This window comes from Dendropsophus ebraccatus, chromosome 6 (genome assembly GCF_027789765.1).
Source record: "Dendropsophus ebraccatus isolate aDenEbr1 chromosome 6, aDenEbr1.pat, whole genome shotgun sequence".
In the NCBI taxonomy this organism is placed as follows: domain Eukaryota; kingdom Metazoa; phylum Chordata; class Amphibia; order Anura; family Hylidae; genus Dendropsophus; species Dendropsophus ebraccatus.
In genome coordinates, this window is record NC_091459.1 from 111,024,106 (window position 1) to 111,047,040 (window position 22,935).

Sequence of the window (22,935 nt, forward strand, 5' to 3'; positions counted from 1 at the left end):
AAAATTTTTGTAACGATATTGAGGCAACCCCATTGTAGTTTATCTAGTCGGTCATTATCATTTAGGTTTGTTTGGATTTGACATAAATGATTAAAGAGGAGAGCAACTCGAGCATTTTCGAGTTCGATCATTCGGCATTTGAATACCAGTGGCTGAAGAAGTTGGATTCAACCCTAGGGAGTCTGGGAAAGCATAGATACAGAATCCAACTTCTTCAGCCACCGGTATTCAAATGGCAAATGATCGGACTCAAACACACTCAAGTTGCGCTCATCCTTAATAATGGCCAATCGCATTAGCTGGAACAGTGTTGGGAAATGATGCTCAACTGGTGGCCCTGAGTATACTTTGGGCCTTTATAAGTCTGTGGTCCATCCCAGAACCCGAAAAAGCGCAAATAACTCATTGTTGGTAAGCAGTACTGATGCTGTGGCTATTATCTGAGCGTTTTCAGGATTTAGTATACGGAAAAAAGTAAACTTTCCTTTGCTTCTTATTGATCCTCATGTTTACCTGGCGAGAGCACAGGGAACAAATATGGCTGTACATATAATCGATAATGGTGCACAAAACCATAGCTGTAGGGGGCACAGGACTGGGGGCCAAACCCAGACCCTAATACTCATAAGGAATTATAGGTTAATGTACCACTGGAGATGTCACATAGTAGGTCGGGAACCCCAGAAAATGACATGTTCACTGCTACTAATATAAATGTTCTTTAATACTTGTAATAGTACAATTCCAGCTCTAGCCTGACTTTGTTTGCCTATAGAAAATGGAGGGTGGCACTATTTCTATGCATCCAAGTGTGTATCCTATACTGCATTACTTTTCCGTACAGCAATCTTCGTGAAGGTTGTACGAGAAGATAGATGACTGCGAATTTCTGCTTTAATGCATTTGCAGCAAATGTAGCTACAGTAAGAGTGATCACCTAGTGTCCTTGCATAGGGAGCGCGGCTGATTGCAGAGCGGTGAGCTATGGCTACCTTGATGGGGTTAAGTGTCGAGTGGTTCTATGTTTCTGATTGGGATAAGGGAACGAAGCCACATTCCCCATCTCCTCCGTGTCAGGATATGAGACTCGTTCAGGTAACCAGGGCAAAGGAAATTAATAGAAGCTGGTGGAATAACCACTTTTTCAAGCAATTTCCTTTTGAAGATATGGTCTGGCTAATCTTTATTGAAGCCCTTTAACCTGTCACTCACCGCTTCTTTCTGGATATTAGTTGATGATGAAGAGAAATTGATTGCCGTGTCGGGAGCGGCAGCGGCGGCTTTTGGGCTTCACTTTTAAAAAAAAGAAAAAACAAAAGACCAATTACAAGGATATGAATATGATCATAAAACTGGGCAGAGGGATTTATCGATGTGACTTTATGATTGTTGTGTGACAGTGATACAGGGATTTGGCTTCACTTTTTAAAGGATGTTCCTTCGTTTTAAAGGGCTGCTCTTCTGATATGTCATAGACTTTTACTGAATCCCTGGAAGGGTTCAACCGCATGGTAAAGTCTAGACCCCATTAGCTTTTATAGATTCCGAATTATTGCTTCCTAGAAATAATTGGGTATACAAGGACACAGTATGTCTGATGAACAAATTAATGCCAATAGGGTCTCAATGACACTTAGTAGAATCTGTAGACATTCTATTAAGAAACACATATACACAAGTCCAAAAGTGAAAAGGAACCCAATGGCTTCTGCCTGCCCTTCCAGCCTTGATTGATAGAGCTCTCTCTCTCTATACCCAGACATTAAGAGATCTATAAATCAGGCTGCTGAAAAACCTTAAAGAAAACAAATCCAAACTTACATCCAGGGCTAAAACCAAGAGTAGCTGAACCATAGGATCCAATGTCTTACCAAATACAAGACAGACACGTTTCAACGTCGTTCCTACGCCTTCATCAGGTTCAAGGCTGGTAAGGTTATGAGGAGCTGAGAGGAGTCATGACAGAAACACTTTAAAGCAACTCTGTACCCATAATCTGACCCCCCCCCCCCCCCCAAAACCGCTTTTAATCCAAGATCTGTCCTGGGGTCCGTTCGGCAAGTGATGCAGTTATTGTCCTAAAAAACAACTTTTAAACTTGCAGCCCCGTGCCCAACGGTCGTGGCCTAGAATATCTGTGCCCTAACTTTGCACCACCCCTCCATCCCTCATCCCCGCCCTCCTCATCATTAGGAATGCTCAAGGCAGATTGTCTCCTATTCCTCAGCTGTGTCAGCATGGCACATGGGCTGGATCGTTAAGGCACATGTGCAATGTTCAGACAGGAGAAAATGTTCTCCAGTGTCCAGTGGCATTCCTAATGATGAAGAGGGCGGGGAGGAGGGACAGAGGGGTGGTACAAAGTTTAAAAGTTGTTTTTTAGGACAATAACTGCATCACCTGCCGAATGAACCCCAGGACAGATCTTGGAGTAAAATCAGCTGACGGTACAAGTGGTTTGGGGGGGTCAGATTGTGGGTACAGAGTCACTTTAAGGCTATGTTCACACAATGTATGTACAACGGCCGTTGTTGCACTGAAAATTGTGTTAAAATCAATGCAGAACGGCTGGAAATAGCTGAAATGTCAATTATTTCCACGGCCGAATGGAACAACAGCCGCTGTTCAATACATCAACAACCGCCGTTGTGTCTATTGACTTTAATGCAACACATATTTTTATGACAAGAATGGCTGTGGTTTTAATTTAAGACAACAGCCATTCTTGTCATAAAAGATACGTTGTGTGAACATAGCCTGAGACTATCTGCGCACACTGTAAAAATGATGTTCGTTTTTATTGGACGACCATCATGTAACCCCAAATAACGGCCATTATTTTGAAACAACCGCTGGCTTTTTAAAATGATGGCTGTTATTTGCAGTTACAAAAAACGACGTTGGTTTTGACAACGTGTAAACATAGCCTCAAAGATCTTAAAGTCAGAAAATGGAGACTGTGCATAAATTAAAGGCTTAAAGCATAGCTACTGTAAATTGATAAGACTAATAATGTCCCCCACATTCACAGTCACATTTTTTGCATGAATATTTGGAGTACCAAAATTAGATGCTTTTTTACATGACAAAACTGACAGAAATTATTTGCTTACTACACTCTGTATTTATCTTTTATGTATTTCTTTTTTCAGTTTGACTACTATTATTTGCCATTTGTGAAGTTCCCTCATGTGCTGCATGAAGGTCACTTCCCAATGACAAACCTATACTGTAAAATACGACATTCATTAAAGCCCAGCTTGTGGCATTTGACCCTCGACATGTTCAGTATTTATAAGAACTGTGAATCAGGCAGCCGTACGAGTCACATGGTTATCTGCTGTGACCCAGTGTAAGGGCCACAGGTTCAGTTCTGATTATGTCGCCTTTGAATGGATCCCTTCGGTTTTCTCATAAATCCAAATTATTTTGGTTGCTTCCTTTAAATGAATGTCCTACTTTTTATTCGTAGTTTTTTTCCCCTTTGTCTGCTGACTTCCATTGGACGGCAGAATTTGATGTAATAAATCACCTGTAGAGCTTCTTGTAATATGTTGGCACTACACAAGGAGTCGTAAATGCAAAAAATTACTGGATGACTACCGGATGCCAGGGAAATGAACATCGTGATGAATTACAAGGCAAATCCACATATGTTATTTATGATAAACGTCAGTCATTGTTTTTCAGAATAAAATGTAACCGAGACTTTTAATATTCACAAAAATTGTAAATCGGTATGATGCATATTACAAGCTCTACCTACTACGCTTCTTCTACAACTACTACTACCACAACATATAGTAGTAAGAAAGGAAAATACCAGCACAGTAAAGATCTTTGGCTGTCCACGGCTCCAATCGCGCACTAATCAGTGAGATCGGCATTCATTGGCATTGCTTTTACACGATCCCTGTATCTTTTGTGCGGCCATTTAAATATATTGCCATCAGATAAACAGTGATTTATAGGGCTGCATAAAAGATGTGATCAGCGGACGAGTGGTCATTTTCCTTCCCTCAGCTGATCGCTGGTCAGCCTTTCCTCAGCTGATCGCTGCTTCTCGCATTGCTGACAATCATCCTGTGTCAAAGGGCCTTTAGGCATTGCCCCTCGTATCCAGATCATAGAAGAAAGCCACAGCGCTCCTTGCACAAAGACTCACATGCTTTACTTCAGCAGGGTGTTGACACCAAAATAATGCTTGTAAAAAGCTTGTGTAGGAGTCACAACCTGGCCATGACCTGCGAAGTAAAGCCTGTGGGTTTGTATTCTGACTCTGTAACTTGGCTTCAAGTCTAATGGTACCCATACACTTTATAGCACTAGTGGTGGGCTCTTCCAACAGTATAAGGTGTATGGGGGCCGGAGTGGATGATGGATGATGATGGATTCTTACTGCCTTTTGCTCTTGGAGGGATAAGTCGGAGCTAGAGTCGTCCGGCTTTCAAACATTTGAAAAAAGACACAAATAGTGATCAGCTGATCACTGGATTATTGGTGCAGCCCATTAAGTTCTTTGCTGTTGGCTGTGTATGACATGTTTACAGGACATTGTATAGCTGATAGTGACAATTTAAGTGGCAGCACAAAAGATCCAGTCAGCTGACGAATGAGTTTTTGCTTGTTCATCAGCCGATTGCCCTCTATTTACACTGGTATTCCCCAGATACGCTCAATGGCCGATGATTAACCTGTGTAAGGGTATCTTCTCATCTTCGGTGAAATTCCCCGGCGGAGCTCTCAGCCGGAGAATCCCACCTGCCTCAGTGTCAAAGGGCGTCTCTATTGTAGGGCACGCCTCCGCTCTCTGCTCAAAGAAGACATGTCAATTCTTTGAGCGGAGAGCCCTCCCATAGACATACTGCAGGCAGAATTCCACTGAATTTGCTGAGTGTGAACATACCCTAAAAGGGCCGTAACACAGTATTAGCAATGCAGTAGACACATGTACGTGAATGAAACCAAGTCAAGGGAGAACACAGTTTGCCACTGGATATAGGAGGGCTCCGGATTTCTTCTATAATCTTAGCGGTAGTAGTAAGACACCCTTGCCAATGCCACATCTACAGTATATAGCAAGAAACAAATACAGTTTTAAAGGTAATGATATGTATCTCACTTATTGTCAATAAATAGTGTAAGGGTACCACCGAGTCCGTATTGTACGTTATACATATATTTACTAAGCAGCATTAAGTCGCAGAACATGTTAAAGTGTTGACACAGCCAGTAGATTGGAAATCAATAGGGACACAAGCAAACATATCCCTGACTCCGTCTGTCAGATGCACCTGCCTCGATTCCAGATCTGACATTGAATGGAGACAGCCGTCTGACTGACTGGTTATCTGCCTTCAGACACAACAGTCTGACTTTCACTGACCTTCAGGTTGTCATCTAGACAAAGTGACACTTGGAAATTGTCCCATGACTCCTGCCATGTATTATTGCACTATAAACCATTAGTAGCATGAAGTAATGCAGTGTTTTATTCTATTTTTTTTTTCTTCTAGCTTGTCCTGCCGGCATGTTTAAAGCTAACCAAGGCCTGGGAATATGTGCACCCTGTCCTGCGAATAGTCGTTCTACTGCTGAGGCCTCTCCCATCTGTGTGTGCCGCAACGGATATTATAGGGCAGATACTGATCCGCCGGAGGCGATGTGCACCAGTAAGTATGATGAGTATTCTTATTCACTCATTTCCGTTTCCATAAGTTATTATATGTTTCATTGTACTGTCCCATCTTGATTCTTATCTGGGTTAATAAATAAATAAATAAATAAAAACTTTTTCTTTCAGATCAACTGGTTTCAAAAAGTTATATAGATTTGTAATTTACTTCTATTTAAAAATCTCAAGTCTTCCCATACTTATGAGCTGCTGTACCCCTGCCACACCTGACCGAGACAGGAACTGTCCAGACCAGGAGAGGTTTTCTGTGGGGATTTGCTACTGCTCTGGACAGTTCCTGACATGGACCGAGGTGGCAGCAGAGAGCACTGTATCAGACTGAAAAGAAAACACCACTTCCTGCAGGACATGCAGCAGCTGATAAGTGCTAGAAGATTTTTTTAAAAGCTATATAACTTTCTGAAACCAGTTAATTTGAAGAAAAAGATTTTCGTTAGACAACCCCTTTGAGGTTATCTCCTTACATAGCTCTGATAGTGTCAGGTACACGCTTCCAGTCATAAGGTTCTTGTAGGAATAACAGAGTAATGGCAAATCATAGAGCTATAAGAGACAATGTTTCAGAATTGTTATTTCATGGAGAATACAAGTATTCACAAAAAAATACAGGTCAGGAGTGGTGACAGGTTCTCTTTAAGTGATAAAATTCTGTCTGCATGCAGTCACCACAAGGGGGCACTTAGGAGCTAACTGCACACTGACCTAATATTATTATCATTGTATTATGTGCAGTAAGCTCCTAAGCTGTAGTGGAGTTGTTTTTTTTTTTTTTAGAACTCCAGTAAATAGTGCCCCAACCCTATAAGTTATGTATAAAAAAAGGTAATATCCCAGCATTTTTTAGATAAAAAATTGGAAAGTGGACGTTCACAGATCTGGCGGCACATTGTAATGGCTGGTGAATCATGAACTGATTTGCGAATTGGCAAAACTCAGCGTGGGTCATGTCTAGTTATAAACCTTCTCGGGTGGTTGTGTCAGCCGTATGTCCATATTATTAATGAAGCAGCTGCCGGATTTGCTAGCGCAGTTCTTTGGTTGTATTGTTAATAGCGTCGTCTATATGCGGATGTATGATGTTACTGCTGTATAATTTAGTTATGGCGTGGGTTAAATGCTGGTAGCGGGATAGTATAATATACTATGCTGGGTATGTACAGTCCCCACTCTTCTGTGTCTTTGTCTCCGCTAGTTTATATCAGTCCCATAGGCCAATTTCAGCCTTGCTGCTAATTTTATTTCTGACAATTTGGGGAAAAAAGAAAAGCTTGTTCCCTTGCAGATGTTAGGAAGGCCGTCTGGCGTTCCACAATGAAATACATTTATTATCTCTCCGATAGCCCCTTCTGACCTTGTTTCATGGCTTCGTACGTTTAGCAGGGAAATGAATTTACAAATTTGCCATCGTACATAACGCCAGAGCCATCTTTTCTTCTTCTGTCCCAAAAGGTTACACCATGGCTTTCATGTAATATTAATGGCATTATTATTACTTTGGGACTTGAGCGAGCTCATTGCAGGTTAACTCCGAGGATGCTAAAACCGCTGCAGAATCGGAAGCTGTTTCTGTCGAGGACCGAGTAATTGTGCAGTCATTTCCAGCCCTCTATGGAACATTCCAGTCAATATACACAAAGTAATCTGCGGCCAATACCACCTGACTAAGGCTTCCTGTCTCGCCAGGAGGCATCATCTCATTCTAGCGTAGTACGACACGGCTCGCAGAGGCAGCACTAGCGTCGTCTCCGGCCAGACAATATATTGTATTACTATTTTGCTGCAACATGAAAGCAAGGATGATTTAGTTGAAGAATAAAGAAACATAAGGCAACCTCAAGGTCTAAGCGCATATAATGGGAAACCACAAAAATAAAACTGAGCGGAATGACACATAAAAGGCTTTCTCTTGGTGCCAAAAACTTGTATTTTAGAAGATACCCACTATATTTTTTCCTGTCGCTTATATAGCACCAACATATAACCATGTACTGAGATTCTCACCACTGGAATAATATTAGATTAATGGGGTGCAAAGAATCAGATCCTACTTATCTAACATTGATGGCCTATTCAGAGGATAAGGTGTTTGTATGTGTGCTGTAGCCTCTTCAACCTAAAATTATCCTTGCAATCGCCATACTCTTAATGGCAATGGTGCAAGAAACTATAAAGTTGCCCCATTCCCTTGAGACATAAGAGAAACAGATCACTGATCTCAGAGAGACCAGATAAAGATAAGATAAAGTGCTCAATGCGGTGAAATCCTAGGTGCATTGCTCCCTGGGAAACATGAATATGCCAAGAAAGAGCCCGTGGAGCCTCATTTAAGAGTCTCGAAACACAGGACTAGCCAGATATCCCTCCGGGAAGGACCCAGCCAGGGGGTCTCTACTGTAGGGAAACCACCAAAACCACCATATTAAGTGGCCCTTTAAGTTAATGTAATGACAAGGGAAAAAGCAAGGCCAGGTATCCATACACATACAGCTGTTTTAGGGTGTTGTCCCTCATCAGTGTGGAGCAGGATTCTGGCTAGGTGGGAGCAATGCCTAGTAAAGCCATATAGGAAACAGATCACTGAACTCAGGGAGACCAGCCAAAGATAACACTGTTAGCTGCTGGATAAAGCTCTCAAAGCAATGAAATCCTAGGTGCATTGCTCCCTGGGAAACATGAATATGCAAAATTTATATATGTTTTTGCAGTCTGTAAATCGCGTACCCAAAGAGCAGGAAACATTCAGCTTCCAGGCAAATGCTGTAGTAAATAGATTAAGGCCATGTTCACACAACATAAATTTTTAATAAATAACGGCCGTTGCAACACCAGAAGCTATTTATTGAAAATTAAAGAGGACCTGTCACCCCCCGTGTCGGGTCAGAGCCCGGCCGCCCCACGGCAAGAACCCCTTATACTCACCTCGTTCCCGAAGTCCCGCTTCTTCAGCCGGTCCCGGGACGGAGATACCACCGTGGGAATCCCGGCGAGCGCGCTGCTGAGGTGAGCCGGACTTCCCACGGTGATATCTCCGTCTCCGGACCGGCTCCAGGAACGGGACTTCGGGAATGAGGTGAGTATAAGGGGCTCTAGCAGGGGGTCAGCCGGGCTCTGACCCTGCACAGGGGGGGGGGGGGGGACAGGTTTCCTTTAAAGTAATATTGTGTCCTATGGAGTGTAAACACCCTGTATACACTTCAGCTGGGATTCCATGCGGCTGCATAGAAAACTGACATGTCAGTTTTGTGAGTCGGCTATTCAATGAAAACTGACAGTGCAGACAATGTAAGGTGCGGCTCCGGCAGCACTTTACATTGTCTTCTGTGGTGATTTGGAATGTGGGCACTGCGCCCGCATTCCAAATCAAAAGAAGTGAAGTTCATCCAACCGGTATTGCCGTACCGGCCGGCGTGCACTTCACTGGCTGTGGCCGTTCTGTGACATGGCCGTGTCACAGAATGGCTGCTGTCTTACTAAGCATGAACCTGGCCTTAAACATATTTGAAAGATTTTTCTAAAAAAATCTTGACTTAGATTAGATATATTTGGAAAAGACCAAACACAAGCCCTAGACTGAAGGCCAAGCATATAAAAAAAAAAAGTGGAGAACATAGAAACAAGCTCCCACTCCTCACACATTAATGGTGGGTGGTAGCTGTGGGTCGTGGGTTGGCAAAATTAGTGTGGCAAACTACCCCCAAGCTAGTCTCAAGGTTTGGTGTATACCATCTCCTGGAGAAGCCTCAAAGCACCCTTTACCTCAATGTAAATCTGTATATAGAGAAACCAGGGAACGTTGGGCAGTGGTTACTATATGTATTAAATATACATGAATATATCTTCTGTTAGAAGGATTAAATCTCCTCAGATACCCACAGATAAATAAAGCGAAGAAAAGTTAAACCTTAGAAAAACCTGACTCCATCAGTGATCCCGCACGGCTTGCTTATATATAATTAGGTTTAATGGCTTAATGCTGCAACCCAGTCATTGAAATATACCGTAGGCTGACTATTTCTATAGTAATAGTGACAAGTTATATTTCGTAGCGGGCAGCTTTTTTAGTTAGTGAGGCAAGGATAGCGGATAAAAATGACCTCAATCTCTGTTTCTGAGTGAGAAATTTTCATTGGAACTTAGCTACATGTCAACATATAATTTCCTAGTATAATGTGATAGTTAAAACAGCTTCCATGATCTGGTATTCAGACCGATATATACTATAGATATAGAACATTGAGATGTGGACTCCACAAGACCTCTAAAGGTGTCCTGTGTTCTGTAGCAGCAAGATATTAATAACAGATCCCTTAGATTCGGTATAAAGTATATGGGGGTCTCCCAACTAGGGCATGATGAATTTTTACTGCCTGACCCTTTTGTTCTCAGAGAGATAAATCAGTGGCTGCAGCTTACCCCTCTCCTTCCCATAGAGAACAGAGGAATGTTTAGCCTTGCTGAAAGTTAATGTGCACGAGGAGAATGGGAGAGATAACTTTTTGCTGAACAATCATTCGCACAATAGATATTGAAAGTGTATAGGCATCTTAAGTTGTGGTTTCCTTGGATCAGACTTGCCTTTCCATCACATCCTATGGAGGTCTGATCGGATTTAATATGTTACCCATTGATTTTAATGTAAACCTTTACACAAACATATTTGCTACAAATCTTGACTAAAAATACTCCTCCATAATCTTGTCCGTAGCTGTGGATCCGCAATTTCACATAGGATTGATGATGATGTGTGAATAGGGCTTAAAGCGACTCTGTACCCACAATCTGACCCCCCCCCCCCCCCACAAACTACTTGTACTTTTGGAAAGCTACTTTTACTCCAAGATCTGTCCTGGGGTCTGTTCGGCAGGTGATACAGTAATTGTCCTAAAGAACAACTTTTAAACTTGCAGCCCTGTGTCAAACGGCTGTGGGCTAGAGTGTCTGTGCCCTAACCTTGCACCACCCCTCCGTCCCTCCTCCCCACCCTCCTCATCATTAGGAATGCCACTGGCAGGATATTACGATCCAGCCCATGTGCCGTGTTCTCACAGCGGATTGATAGGAGAAAATCTGCCTGGAACATTCCCAATGATGAGGAGGGCGGGGAGGAGGGACGGAGAGGTTGTGCCAGCCCAATGCATAGGCCACGCCGTTTGGAACAGGGCTGCAAGTTTAAAAGTTGTTTTTTAAGACTGGGCATAGCTAGGATTCATGGGGCCCCATAGCAAAAAACTGTATGGGGCCCCCCATCCCCTACACACACACATATATATATATATATATATATATATATATATATATATATATATATATACATATACTCGGTGATGTGGCCAAAAAAAAAAAAAAAATTCTTGTGGTCAGAGGAAGAATCCTATGGTTATAGCAGACTACCTTTTGCTTAACCCTTTATTTACTGCAGTGTGTAAGTGACCCAGTGTTCTCTTACATGCTGCAACAGAAAAAAGGGTTAATACGGAAGACAATTACCTCTGCTACTCCTGCACTGATAACCCCTGACCTCTGCAGGAACTCAGAGAACAGAGGTCAGAGGTTATCAGAGTAGTCAGGCAGAGAGCTAATTGTCTTCTGTATTAACCCTTTTTTTTGCAGCATGTTAGAGAACACTGGGTCACTTATACACTGCAGTAAATAAGGGGTTAAGCAAAAGGACATAGGAGGCTCTTATCTTCCCTGGGCCCCCTCCCTCCATGGGCCCCATAGCAACCGCGTTCCCTGCCTCTATGGTAGCTACGCCACTGTTTTAAGACAATAACTGCATCACCTGCCGAATGGACCCCAGGACAGATTTTGGATTAAAAGCAGCTATCCGAAGGTACAAGTGGTTTTGGCGGGGGGGGGGGGGGGGGGGGGGGCAGATTGTGGGTACAGAGTCACTTTAAAGAAGATGCAACACCTCTGACAGGAAGCATTGCCAAAAAATCATCAGTGTCATTTACTTGACCAGTCAGTGGTTTTAATGTTATGGCTGATCAGTGTATTTGATGATGATTGCTGGCTAAACATGTGGTATAGGTAGACTTTAGGGGGTTAATATCAGAAGGCGGTAGAAATGATTGTATCGGTCTTCAGGATGCCTGCTCTGCATGATAACAACCCCTGCGAGATGGTGATGGATGTGTGATAATTGTGCTGTCTGTGCGTCTAGATTTGATCAATACAGGACTGTGACCATGCTATAATACCGCACCAACACCTACTGTATATATTACAAAGCAGCAGTATAATGGTTCGCTCATTATCGACGTGTGAATGTGAGGTATTCTAAAAGATAAACAATAAATGTTATAAGAAGAGTCTTCACAGTCTGCCTGGAAGAAGTCAAAAACTACTTAGGCCTCATTCACACGTCAGTATATTTTTGTGGAGTTCAAAATTTTCTGTCTATAATGCGCACATTTTTTCCTTAGTTCATCTGTATCTTTTGTATTTTTTGGTAATGCCTGCAATTGTCTGCACAAAATACGCATCCCATAGACCTCTATTGGTGTGTCCATACCGAAATTACGGTCCGCACTAGGACATGTCCTTTTTCACAGATCTCGGCCTAACCATGTGTGAATAGGCACATAAAAACCTATGAGATGTTCATTTGTCCGGAATTGTCTGTAATTTTGCTGACGTGTGAATGAGGCCTTAGGGTACAAACACACACACCGTATACGCAGCGTATTTACTGCTGCGATACGCAGCAAATACGGAGCAGATACGCAGCAGATTAGATCTAAATAACTGAACACAGCATCAAATCTGCTGCAGATCTGCTGCGTATCTGCTGCGTATACGGTGTGTGTGTGTTTGTACCCTTAAATGAAATCTACCAGCAGGTTTGAAGATGTTTACCTTTTGGTTTAGGCTGCACCAATAAGCCTGCCCGCTCATCTACTCCTCTGATGTGACGTATCCTACGGACTACTCTGTCCAGGCCTGACGTAGTTCCTATTTAGGCACAAGATATCCGAGTCAACTGTAGGTTAAGTCACTGCTGTGGGGCAGATTAATATTTGAGTGGGTGTTGTTACAGGAGTGGGCTGGTGGGTTTATTGGTGTACCAGGGATAGATTAACACTCCCAGTGTGCCAAATGCCTTCATATGGAGAGACTAGACACAACCCACTCTGCTCCAGTCTGAGTGTTGTTCCTGTTGTGATGACAGCTGTAATGCGGGCTGAGGGTCCTTGGAGTTGATCAAGTACATTAGAGGGATGTTCCCCCTGATTGCTATGAGTGATGGGCAGCTGGGGGCACCATAGATCAGTGCAGGCAAATTGCTGACCGGATGTTGTAGCCCAGCTAGTAATGTTGTGCTGTTTTATTATATTGATTGTATGCTAGTTTATTTATATCTTAGGGTATGTTCACACTAAGGAATAGGCGAGAAATTGAAAAGGAAAGTTTGCTGCTTGAAATTTCTTCAGCTCTGGCGTAGTAGGTGCTGAATAGGGGCCAAGAATTGGCACTGATTTTGAGCAGAAAGTGGAAATTCAAAGCCCCAATGAATCCTATGGGATTTCTCTAGTAGAATCCACCTAAAGAATTGACAAGTCAATTCTTTGGGAGGAAATTTATGCATATAAATTGAGTGGAAATCCCAATAGACACAATGGGATGTTACTCTGTAAATATTTTACAGGCTGAATTTCAAGCTGAATGCACATAAAATAAGGCACAAATTCAGCTTGAAATTCCTTTCCTATTTCGTGTGAACATACCCTTAAAGGAGAAATCTGGCCACGGGAAAAAAATTTCAAACAGCATGGCAGGGGGGAACATAACAAACTATACCAACTCACCTCTCCTGCAGAGCCAACATCATGAACCGGCTGATGGGACTGTCCATCATGAGTCATGATGAGGTCATATCAACTCGGGGAAAATGTTTTCTGGCGGTGGTCCCGGGGCCGGCTGGGCATGTATAGGTGTATCGCAGGCATGTATAGGTGTATTGCAGGCATGTGGAGAGGTAAGCAATGCTTGCTTGTTATTTTCTTTCCTGCTGCTTGTCACATTTTTAAAACAGTAAGACTTCTTTAAAGGGGTTATCCAGCGCTCCAAAAACATGGCCACTTTTCCCCCTCTCTTGTCTCCAGATTGGGCGGGGTTTCAAACTCAGTTCCATTGAAGTAAATGGAGCTTAATTGCCAACCACACCTGAACTGGCCAAGCAGAAGAACATAATTAAGCTAACATTATCATACATACCCATCAGGTAAACATGATCAAACCTGCTCATAGATTCCCTTCAAGTATTTTTTCTTTAAGCAGAAATAATTTTTGGCAGGTAGTAACAGTGATCTTCAACCATTTCCGAGTTAATTTGAACCCCTTCATGCAAAATCTGCCCATGTTTAAAATATTATATCTAGCCTGTGGAGGCAATAGCCTTTGTGGGAACTATACCAGCTGACATATTGGTTGTTACCCAATGTTACATGGTTTGTCAGTACTATATTAATGTGTACCTATTACATACAGTACATGTATATGGATTTCCTATGAAATACCCATTAGGAATTTTATGGAGCTAAGTGGTCATATGGTGTTATTTGCAGAAAAGGTGAGAATAATGTCACTCCATATTGATAGTTGCAGTGTCATATACAATACATAATCAAAACTATACAGCTCGAAATACCAAGTTCTCTGCTTGACCTCCCCGAATCTTTAGCTCACAGCATATACTGCTCCTCCGATGAAGGGTGGCATTTAAACAGATCAATAAATCTCCAATTCAGTAAAAATCTTTAATTTTACAATTTATGGTCAAACTGTAAAATTTACACAGTTATAATTAGTGCGGTCTATAACAAGCGTCGGCAGCAGATGTTCATCTTTATAATGTAGGTAGTAAAGGATTTTCACTTAAATACAATACAACACATTGTATTAAAAAAAAGAAAAAAAAATCATAGATGTCAAAGTCAAGTCCTTGAACCATAAAAGTCAATCATGGTTCTAAGTCCACTTTAATCGAAGACTTTATGGTGCAGGAGGTCCATCGCTTGCCCGGTCCTAATCTGTAATAGACGTGAATATCAGTCTTACTCAAGAGGAAAACAAGATATGAAATGTTAACGTGCCCGGCCTCTCAAACGGTGGGAATGTGACTTTCTAGTACTTGGTAACTGTGGAAACGGATTCTAGAGAGTCTTACAAAGTGGTTGTCATAACGTGATTAAGTGACATGGTACTTGAGTGGCATGGCTGCTACTATTAACCCTTTCCGGCCCTGCAATGTACTGTAACTCCATGCTGATTTAGTGTATGCAATGTGAAAATTTTATATAGCTTGATGATATACTACATGACACAAGCACTCGTAAAAGTCATAAAAATATTCAGAGTTGCCGGCCTATTGACTTTGCGGTTTCTTGCGAATTATCATAGTAATTAATGGTTACATTTTAATTCATTGTAATTTAAGTCCAAATAATAATCTATGTCACTTGCCGGTTATTCCAAGATTGTTTTTTTTGGACGATGATCACAAGATGGCTCTTTCATTTATCAAAGGTTTTGTCAAGAGATTTTGTGCCTGGGATAAATAGTATGAAGATAACTGAATCTAGTGCTAAGGGTGGTACTACACGGAATGATTATCATTCCAAAAATCGTTAAATTGTTCGTATTTGAACGATAATCGTTTAGTGTAATAGCAGACAACGATTAAACGACCAACAAGAAATCGTTGGTTGTTAAATAGAATTTTGACCTATTTTTTATTGTTGATTGTTCGCAAATTGTTTGCATGTAATAAGACGTCGTTTGCTTGTTCGCAGTAGCGGAGAACGCAAAAGCGACGACAGGATGAACGCAATAACGATCTTAAGTAACAATCATCGTTCCGTGTGATTGGGTGAACGATTTCAGGTCGTTCGCCATTTGAGTTTGTTTAGTGTTAATCGTTGATCTTAAAAAATCACTTAGTGTAATAGTACCCTAAAACTAGTGCACATACAGTATAATTTCTACCACTTCTGGTTAATGTCCATAGAGATCCATGTACATGTTCTGTTTATGGAAGAACGTAATGGAAAAGGTTCTATTCCTGTTGCTCGTCATCAGACTTTTTTGTTTTTTACATGAAAAGATTGACATCGATGCAGGGATGCCGTAGCGGCTGTCCTCTTTTTGAACCGCTGACCTGTTGTTGAGCATGGCACTGGTCTCTTCCTGAGCACCGGACGGACATGAAGCACTGGGGGCTGGCCTGCCACCCCTCAGTGTGACGTCTCCCTACCATGATGCGGCTCCATAAGAATCAATAGAGCTGTGCAACAGAAGGGAGGGGAGATTGTCACATTGGTGGCTGCTTTAAGTCCGGCTAGTGCTGGAAATAGTCCGTTGCCGTGCGTGGGAACCGTACAGCGATTCAAAAAATGGACCGCACCACTGAAATCCCAGTGCCGGTGCAGGTCTGTCTATGTAAAAAACACAAACAACTAAACCAGACAATTCCTTTTTCCTATGTACAGTATACATTACACACAACTACTAAGTAAACGAATAACTCTGATCTATATTCTACAATTAATAATTATTATTAATAATAATGCTATGATCCATCCAGAAATCACATATATTCCTTCTGAAATTTACATTCATTTACAGTACAAAATCACATATGACTTCCCAATGTGCCGTTCATAGAGGGACACATGCCCTATCTGTAGCATCCCATCATTACAATAAACAGGCACTGCTAGTTCGGTTACCCTTTAACCCAAGGTATCCTTCCTTTTGCACATTTTTATCATTTTCTCAATAGTAATTTCATCAGCACGACTTAGACAATCTTTTTTTTTTGCGACCGACACATTTTCCCATATACCATTGTGGACCCCAGGGATGTTGATACTACACAAACTGCATTAACTGCCCTTAACAAAGTTCAGGAGGAGAGCGTTTCTTCAAAGAGAGAGGAGGGGGAATCACACTGTGACACTTGAGTGTAGAAAAAGCAAGAGTTCAAAAAGTCAGAAAGTATTACTTTATTGAGTAGGTAGTAAATGCCTGAAATAGAATCCCTAAGGAAGCGTTTGATACAAGTAACGTAATGTAATATAAAGTCGTGTCTGTGCCGGCTGGAGCAAAAATACATCTAGAGCCTTATTTTATTCTACATTGTCTATTATATTAGAAAGTCACCCATCTTTTTACTTGCGTTATACTATTTTCCAAATCGGTTCATCTTTTTCATGGTTCTATTTAGAAGCCTGCTTAGAGAGGCCTAGTATATTATCTTTCTAGTAGTGAGGAAAACTCATTGGCCATTTCTGATCTTGATGGATATTTCCAAGTAAACATGGTTGTATTACCTTAGAGATAACTCAAATCCTCCAGTATGAAACTCAACTTGCATACAGCTACATTGGTTAAAAAAATAATAATAATACTTAATGTCTTTAAGGAGTAAAATTGCAAATGTTCACTTGAAAGGGGCAAAGTTTTTTGTTTTTTTTTTGGGGGGGGGGAAGATAGGTACAATGTTGAATATGCTTTACTGACAGATGTCAAATCCTGTTGCAGATTGTAAGGTTTAACTGTCCATACATAAGTGCATATAAAGACAGTCCTTCTGTAGTTTTTTAAAAGCTGTAATAAAATAATAAATACTTAATCACTAACCCTTGATCTTGTCCTCAGGTGTTCCTTCTGGACCCCGAAACGTCATTTCGATAGTCAACGAGACAGCCATCACCTTGGAGTGGCATCCACCTCGTGAGACCGGTGGCAGAGATGATGTCACCTACAATATCATCTGTAAGAAGTGCCGTTCTGACCGGCGTAGTTGTTCCAGATGTGATGACAATGTAGATTTTGTTCCGCGGCAGATGGGGTTGACGGACACTCGGGTCTTCATTAGTAATTTATGGGCTCATACCCCTTACACCTTTGAGATCCAATCTGTGAATGGCGTCACCAATAGAAGTCCATTTCCTCCCCAGCATGTCTCTGTCAATATCACCACTAACCAAGCTGGTAAGTTCTTGTTAAGTTAAAGTTTACCCTTGCCATGGTCGGTATCATTATTTGCATCTCGGTAGCAATGTGTGGAATTGGTTTCCTTCATTCAGTGGTGGCTCATTCTTTAGCCTACAAGGCAGATCTTTGACTCATGTGGGATCTTTGATATTGAAGAGTCAATGCTTTTATGCCACTGCTGAAATACTAACACTGATGTGGCAAAGCCAGGACTTTATTCACAGTGAAGGTGAGAGATCACATAGACCTGGTGCTGAGCCGTAATAGAAGAGGCAAGTATACATCGGCTTCATATAGCCAGATTGTGTACCTACAAGCTGTGTCCTTTCTAAAGAGGAAAGGAGAGTTAAATCAAGGTCTGAAAGGTAAATCAAGGCTTTTCTGTCAGAGCAGCAGCACTGGCTTTAGTGCTTAGTGTAACATTTTCCTGAGCTGTTGCTGTTTCTTTCCTTTCTGCACTTTCTAAACCCTGTAAATCTTTACCCACTGCAACCAGGGGCGGATTAACTTTACCATAGGCCCGGGCTGTTCACCAAGCCTGGCCCCCCCCCACCCCACTGTAACTATGGCAGCACTAGCCTGGCGTTCATAGTACAGGACAGATAATGTCATGATGTCCTGATTTGTGCAAAATTGCCATAAAAAAAACAGAGATTTTTTGGAAATCATGGCGGAAGTGTAGCTAGGAGACAGTACACCACTGAAAGTATGTCTTTTTGGGTGATCATGGGCCCCCCAGGAGCTCGGGGCCCCGGGCTGCCGCCCGAAACGCTCCTATTTCATTGTAGAAAATTAATAAAATCACCGCCGCGATTCAAACCAAACTGGTTCTTATTCATGGTATCTTGGTCTGGATAAGTAGAAAATGCGTATTCAACATGAGAGATGCCGACCCCAGCAGTGGCGCCGTTTGCATGCTTTCTCCACAGAGATGTCCTGTAAGAGCTTATTTGCTTCTCATGTTGAATACACATTTCCTACTTATCCAGACCAAAATACCATGAATAAGAACCGGCTTGGTTCGAAATGCGTCGGTAATTTTATGAATTTTCTCCAATAAAATATATGAATTTTAAGAGCTGAAGGATTCTGGTCTTTTCTCTTGTTTTTTTTTTCTGACACAGAGCAGGGCTCGGACTTTGAATCGGTTTAAGTCAGACTGATGAAACTTTTTGGCATGTCTCTATAACATGTCAAAAGATTTTATGGTGACAGGTAAACTTTAAGCGGCCAGACCTCCACCATTCGAGCTATAGCCAGGAAAAGTGCTCGGCTAAATGATCCACTCCTGTTGTCATAATCACATGCAATTTTTACCCATAGAAGAGGTAATTGAAGTCACAACCACACTTTTTATCAAGATTTGCACATGTCTACATATCGACAGGGGCCTTACCCCATGTTAAAATTTAACCTGACCTGCCAATGTTGCCCATGTCAGATGACCCTGGGGGTCAACACATAGACCAATACATACAGTAGACTTTACTAATGTATTATTCTTGTATAAGGAACAGGGGACACCTCAGTTTACGTAGGGGACTGAGAAATTGTGCATGAATAGTTATAGCTAAAGTATAGTTAAAAGTCTGTGTCTTTTGTATATATAATATGTAGGTTTGTGCTTGTTCCCACAATAAAGTTAGAATATATTGTATGGAACAGAATATAGCAGTCTGGGAAAGCTAGGGCAAGGAATGCAATATATATTATGGCATCTCATTGGCAATACTGTCACATAGCGAACTCCCATAGGCTTTAGACAAGTGCAGTGGTTTAATTCTATATAGTCTATAATCCATAATGGTTTAACTGCATTAAAATACCATCAGGTAAGACAATAATTGACAATTTGAGATGATATGATATGAATATGGGACTCATTCCTGGATATTTGCCAGAAATAGCAGCAGACGGATTGAGCCAGAAGCTTTTAGTATTGCAACAGACGTCTCCACCATCCTCCTTTACCTGCAGACTATCTATTTCTTATCATCCAAGTCATGTTCTTCAATCCAGCATCCATCCATATTATCTAGGAGTTTGTCGACTCCTCATATTTTTATTTGTGTCACATATATAACTAGTTTCAATATCCATTAATGCAAGCACATCTATCACATCCGCGGAATGGATCTCGGCGTAACCATTTATCTTTTATACATCAGGTAACTGCTGAACGTTCACACGTGGTCCAAGCTTCTTACAAGAAGTGCTCCTCGTAATTAACCCTGTGAGTGTCCTCAGTCTCGTCGCTCACTCACAGTACCTCATGGAACAAAGTTGCGTAATCTGTGAGGAATGAAAAGTGGAATCTGATTGGTTGCTAGGGACAACTGAGCCAATTCTATGTTACACCAGTTTGATAAATTTCCCCCATTGAGTCTATTCACTTTTACCAAGCCTTGTGTTGTACAATGTTGCACATAACATGGCTAGGGACACCATTATTTGGCCAGTATTCAGTATTAGAATTTGTAAATCAAAATTAAATGGAAAATCTTTTTCCAGTCTAGGCCTATAAATACTGATGTTAAAGGGGGTATTCGGTGAGAGCTTATTTTTAATATCTCGCTGCCATATTGAAAAACATAACAAACATGTTGGGGGAGATTTTTCAAACATGGTGTAAAGTGAAACTGGCTCAGTTGGCCCTTAGCAACCAATCAGATTCCACCTTTCATTTTCCAAAGAGTCTGTGAGGAATAAAATGTGGAATCTGATTGGTTGATTGGTTATGCTTATCTCTTTGTGATCCCCCGGTGTCCTGTGCGGTGTCTCCAGTATCCCCTGCTGTCTGTAGCCACTGTTACTTCCGATAAAAGCTCATCTTGGGAGCCCCCTCAGCCAATCACTGACTGAGACAGGACAACGCCGCAGGCAGTGATTGGTTGAGCAGGCTGTCACCCCTGAGATGACCTTATCTCAGAAGTAATGGTGACTACAGACAGTGGGAGACCCTGGAGACACTGCACAGGTCACTGAAAGAGCACAGAGAGGTGTATGTTTTCTCATATGGCAACAACATATTAAAATATCGCTGGACAACCCCTTTATGTACTGACAAAAATATTAACAAGGGAAAATTGTCGTGGTGGAACAACCAAGTAGATAGACTAACTTCCGAAGTTAAGTAGGTGGAAAAGCCACTTGACCTTCCGGAGACTTTAGTGGTCATGAATAGTTTACAGTACATTGACCTTTATGGCTTTTGGGTTGATCCAATGCTACTTTTGCAGCTTAATCTATTACAATCAAATTGCGTCATGCACCCTGTATGGCTCAGTGAATTTCTATGTAATGATGGCTCCTGCCAACTAACTCTTGACTGTTGCTAATTTATTAAGGTGTAAAGGAACCTTAATTTTCTTGTGTCCAGTTTGAAACCTAAGGGCCCTATTACACAAACTGATGTCTGACATATTATCTGACAGATTTTTTCAGCCAAAGCCAGGAATGGATTTGAAAAGAGGAGAAATCTCACTTTTTCCTTTATGATCTGTTCCCTGTTTGTAGTCCATTCCTGGCATTGGGTGAAAAATTCTGTCAGATAATCTGTCAGACATCTGTTGGTGTAATAGGACCCTTAGGCTATGTCCCTATAAATTATTATTTTTTTTTGCCAAAAAAACAAAACAAAACAAAAAACAGTAATGATGATCATGAATGATCATTATTACCGTCGGTCATTATAATATAAAATAAAATAAAAACAGACTTTTTTTTGTCAAAAAAAGCCATTTTGGAAACAAACCCTTATTTTGTCTCCACATCTCAGACTGCAAATAAGTGCCCATATAACCCTCCAACTTTTTTTTTCTTTTTTATAGGCTATTAATAATAGGGCAATAAAGAGAGTGTAAGGGCAGGTGGGTATGAGAAAAATTGCTTATTGTAATGGTTTTACTGCTGGGTAAATCTCCATATGACTGCTTACATTATAACAGGGAGAGTAGACACATACGCCCACATTTATTACTACTAAGTTAGACAGTGCAAACTATGAATAGAAATTCTTAAAGTGTGCCAGTTATCACAGTGGTTAATGGTGTTTGATGGGTCTGGTACATCTATAGATCTCTAATACAATTTATCTCTAATACAACTATTCTTTGGCTTCCTTTATTGCATGGCCCCTCTGCAACAAAGCCACATCTACTTAGCCATGCCCCAGTGTCAGGTAAGGCACAAAAGTGTCTAAAACCCAATTAAAGGTGGCATATTCTCAGTAGTAATTCTGCCCATAGAGCATAAATTCCAACTCTACAACTCAACATAACCTTTAGGTAACAGCAGAATGTATCCAACAAAATCCTGTAGTAATTGCAGAGGTTCTATCCGGTAGGTCTGGATATGTAAGGGTCTTTTTACATGTTCTAACACCGCTGCAATAATGTGCACCGATAAGCCAGATCTGAGCTTGTTTGCAGAATTTCTACAAGGCTCGATCAATTGTGTGGCTTATTAACTTCATCATTGCCTGTCCCCCATTGGCCCAACTAACAATCATTCAAATGGCCACACAGAGGAAGTGATCATATGAGAGTGAAATCTCTATTCATTGGCGGACTGCTCTCCCTTTTATATGGGCCAGTTATCAATAGTGAGCAGATGATCAGCCTTTGTAAAAGGATCTGATATATAGGGGAATCCCTTGTATTACTTTATTTATGCATTTAAAAAAAAAAAAAAAATTTGAAATATTGGGGGACAGGAGGTGAGCCAGGGGCCAGGCAGTAAGAGACCCAATGGAAGATAGCTGTATAGCGCCCCCTGCCCTAGAGTAGCTCATCATACAGCACCATTCTACTCTTTACAATCCAGCATGAAATATAAAGCTTATTCGCTCCTTACATGCAATCCTAGAACTTATGTACATGGTAAAATTGGCCTGTGTATGTACAGAGGTTTTCTTATCTAGAAGCAATAATAATGATGGGGAAAGCCATCATATTTTCTAATTGGATTCATACAAAACCTGATGGAAAGAAACCCCCATGTGTCTCTGTATGAAATTGCAAAATGGAACTGTAATACAGCCATATGCAATCACTTTAGTACAAGGTTATTGGCTGCTTTTAAGATTTTAGTGAGCCCCTACTTCAAGCATTAACAATATATGATGACTGAGCTATGGGATGAGGTCACGGAAGTCGAGGAACCACTTAACTGGTTATTCAGTGAAAATCTTTTTTTTTTTCTTTTCAAATCAACTGATATCAGAAATTTATATAGAT

At 41.3% G+C, this 22,935-nt stretch overlaps 1 protein-coding gene across 5 annotated transcripts in view; it reads left to right on the forward strand.

Moving 5' to 3' along the window:
- EPHB1 (EPH receptor B1) overlaps positions 1 to 22,935 on the forward strand; it is a 244,583-nt gene that overhangs the window by 173,120 nt on the left and 48,528 nt on the right. For all 5 annotated transcript variants that reach the window (XM_069975673.1, XM_069975677.1, XM_069975675.1 and 2 more), the window contains exons 4-5: positions 5,517 to 5,672; positions 17,360 to 17,695. In XM_069975673.1, coding sequence (XP_069831774.1) covers positions 5,517 to 5,672; positions 17,360 to 17,695 — 492 coding nt within the window. The remainder of the gene's footprint in view (positions 1 to 5,516; positions 5,673 to 17,359; positions 17,696 to 22,935) is intronic.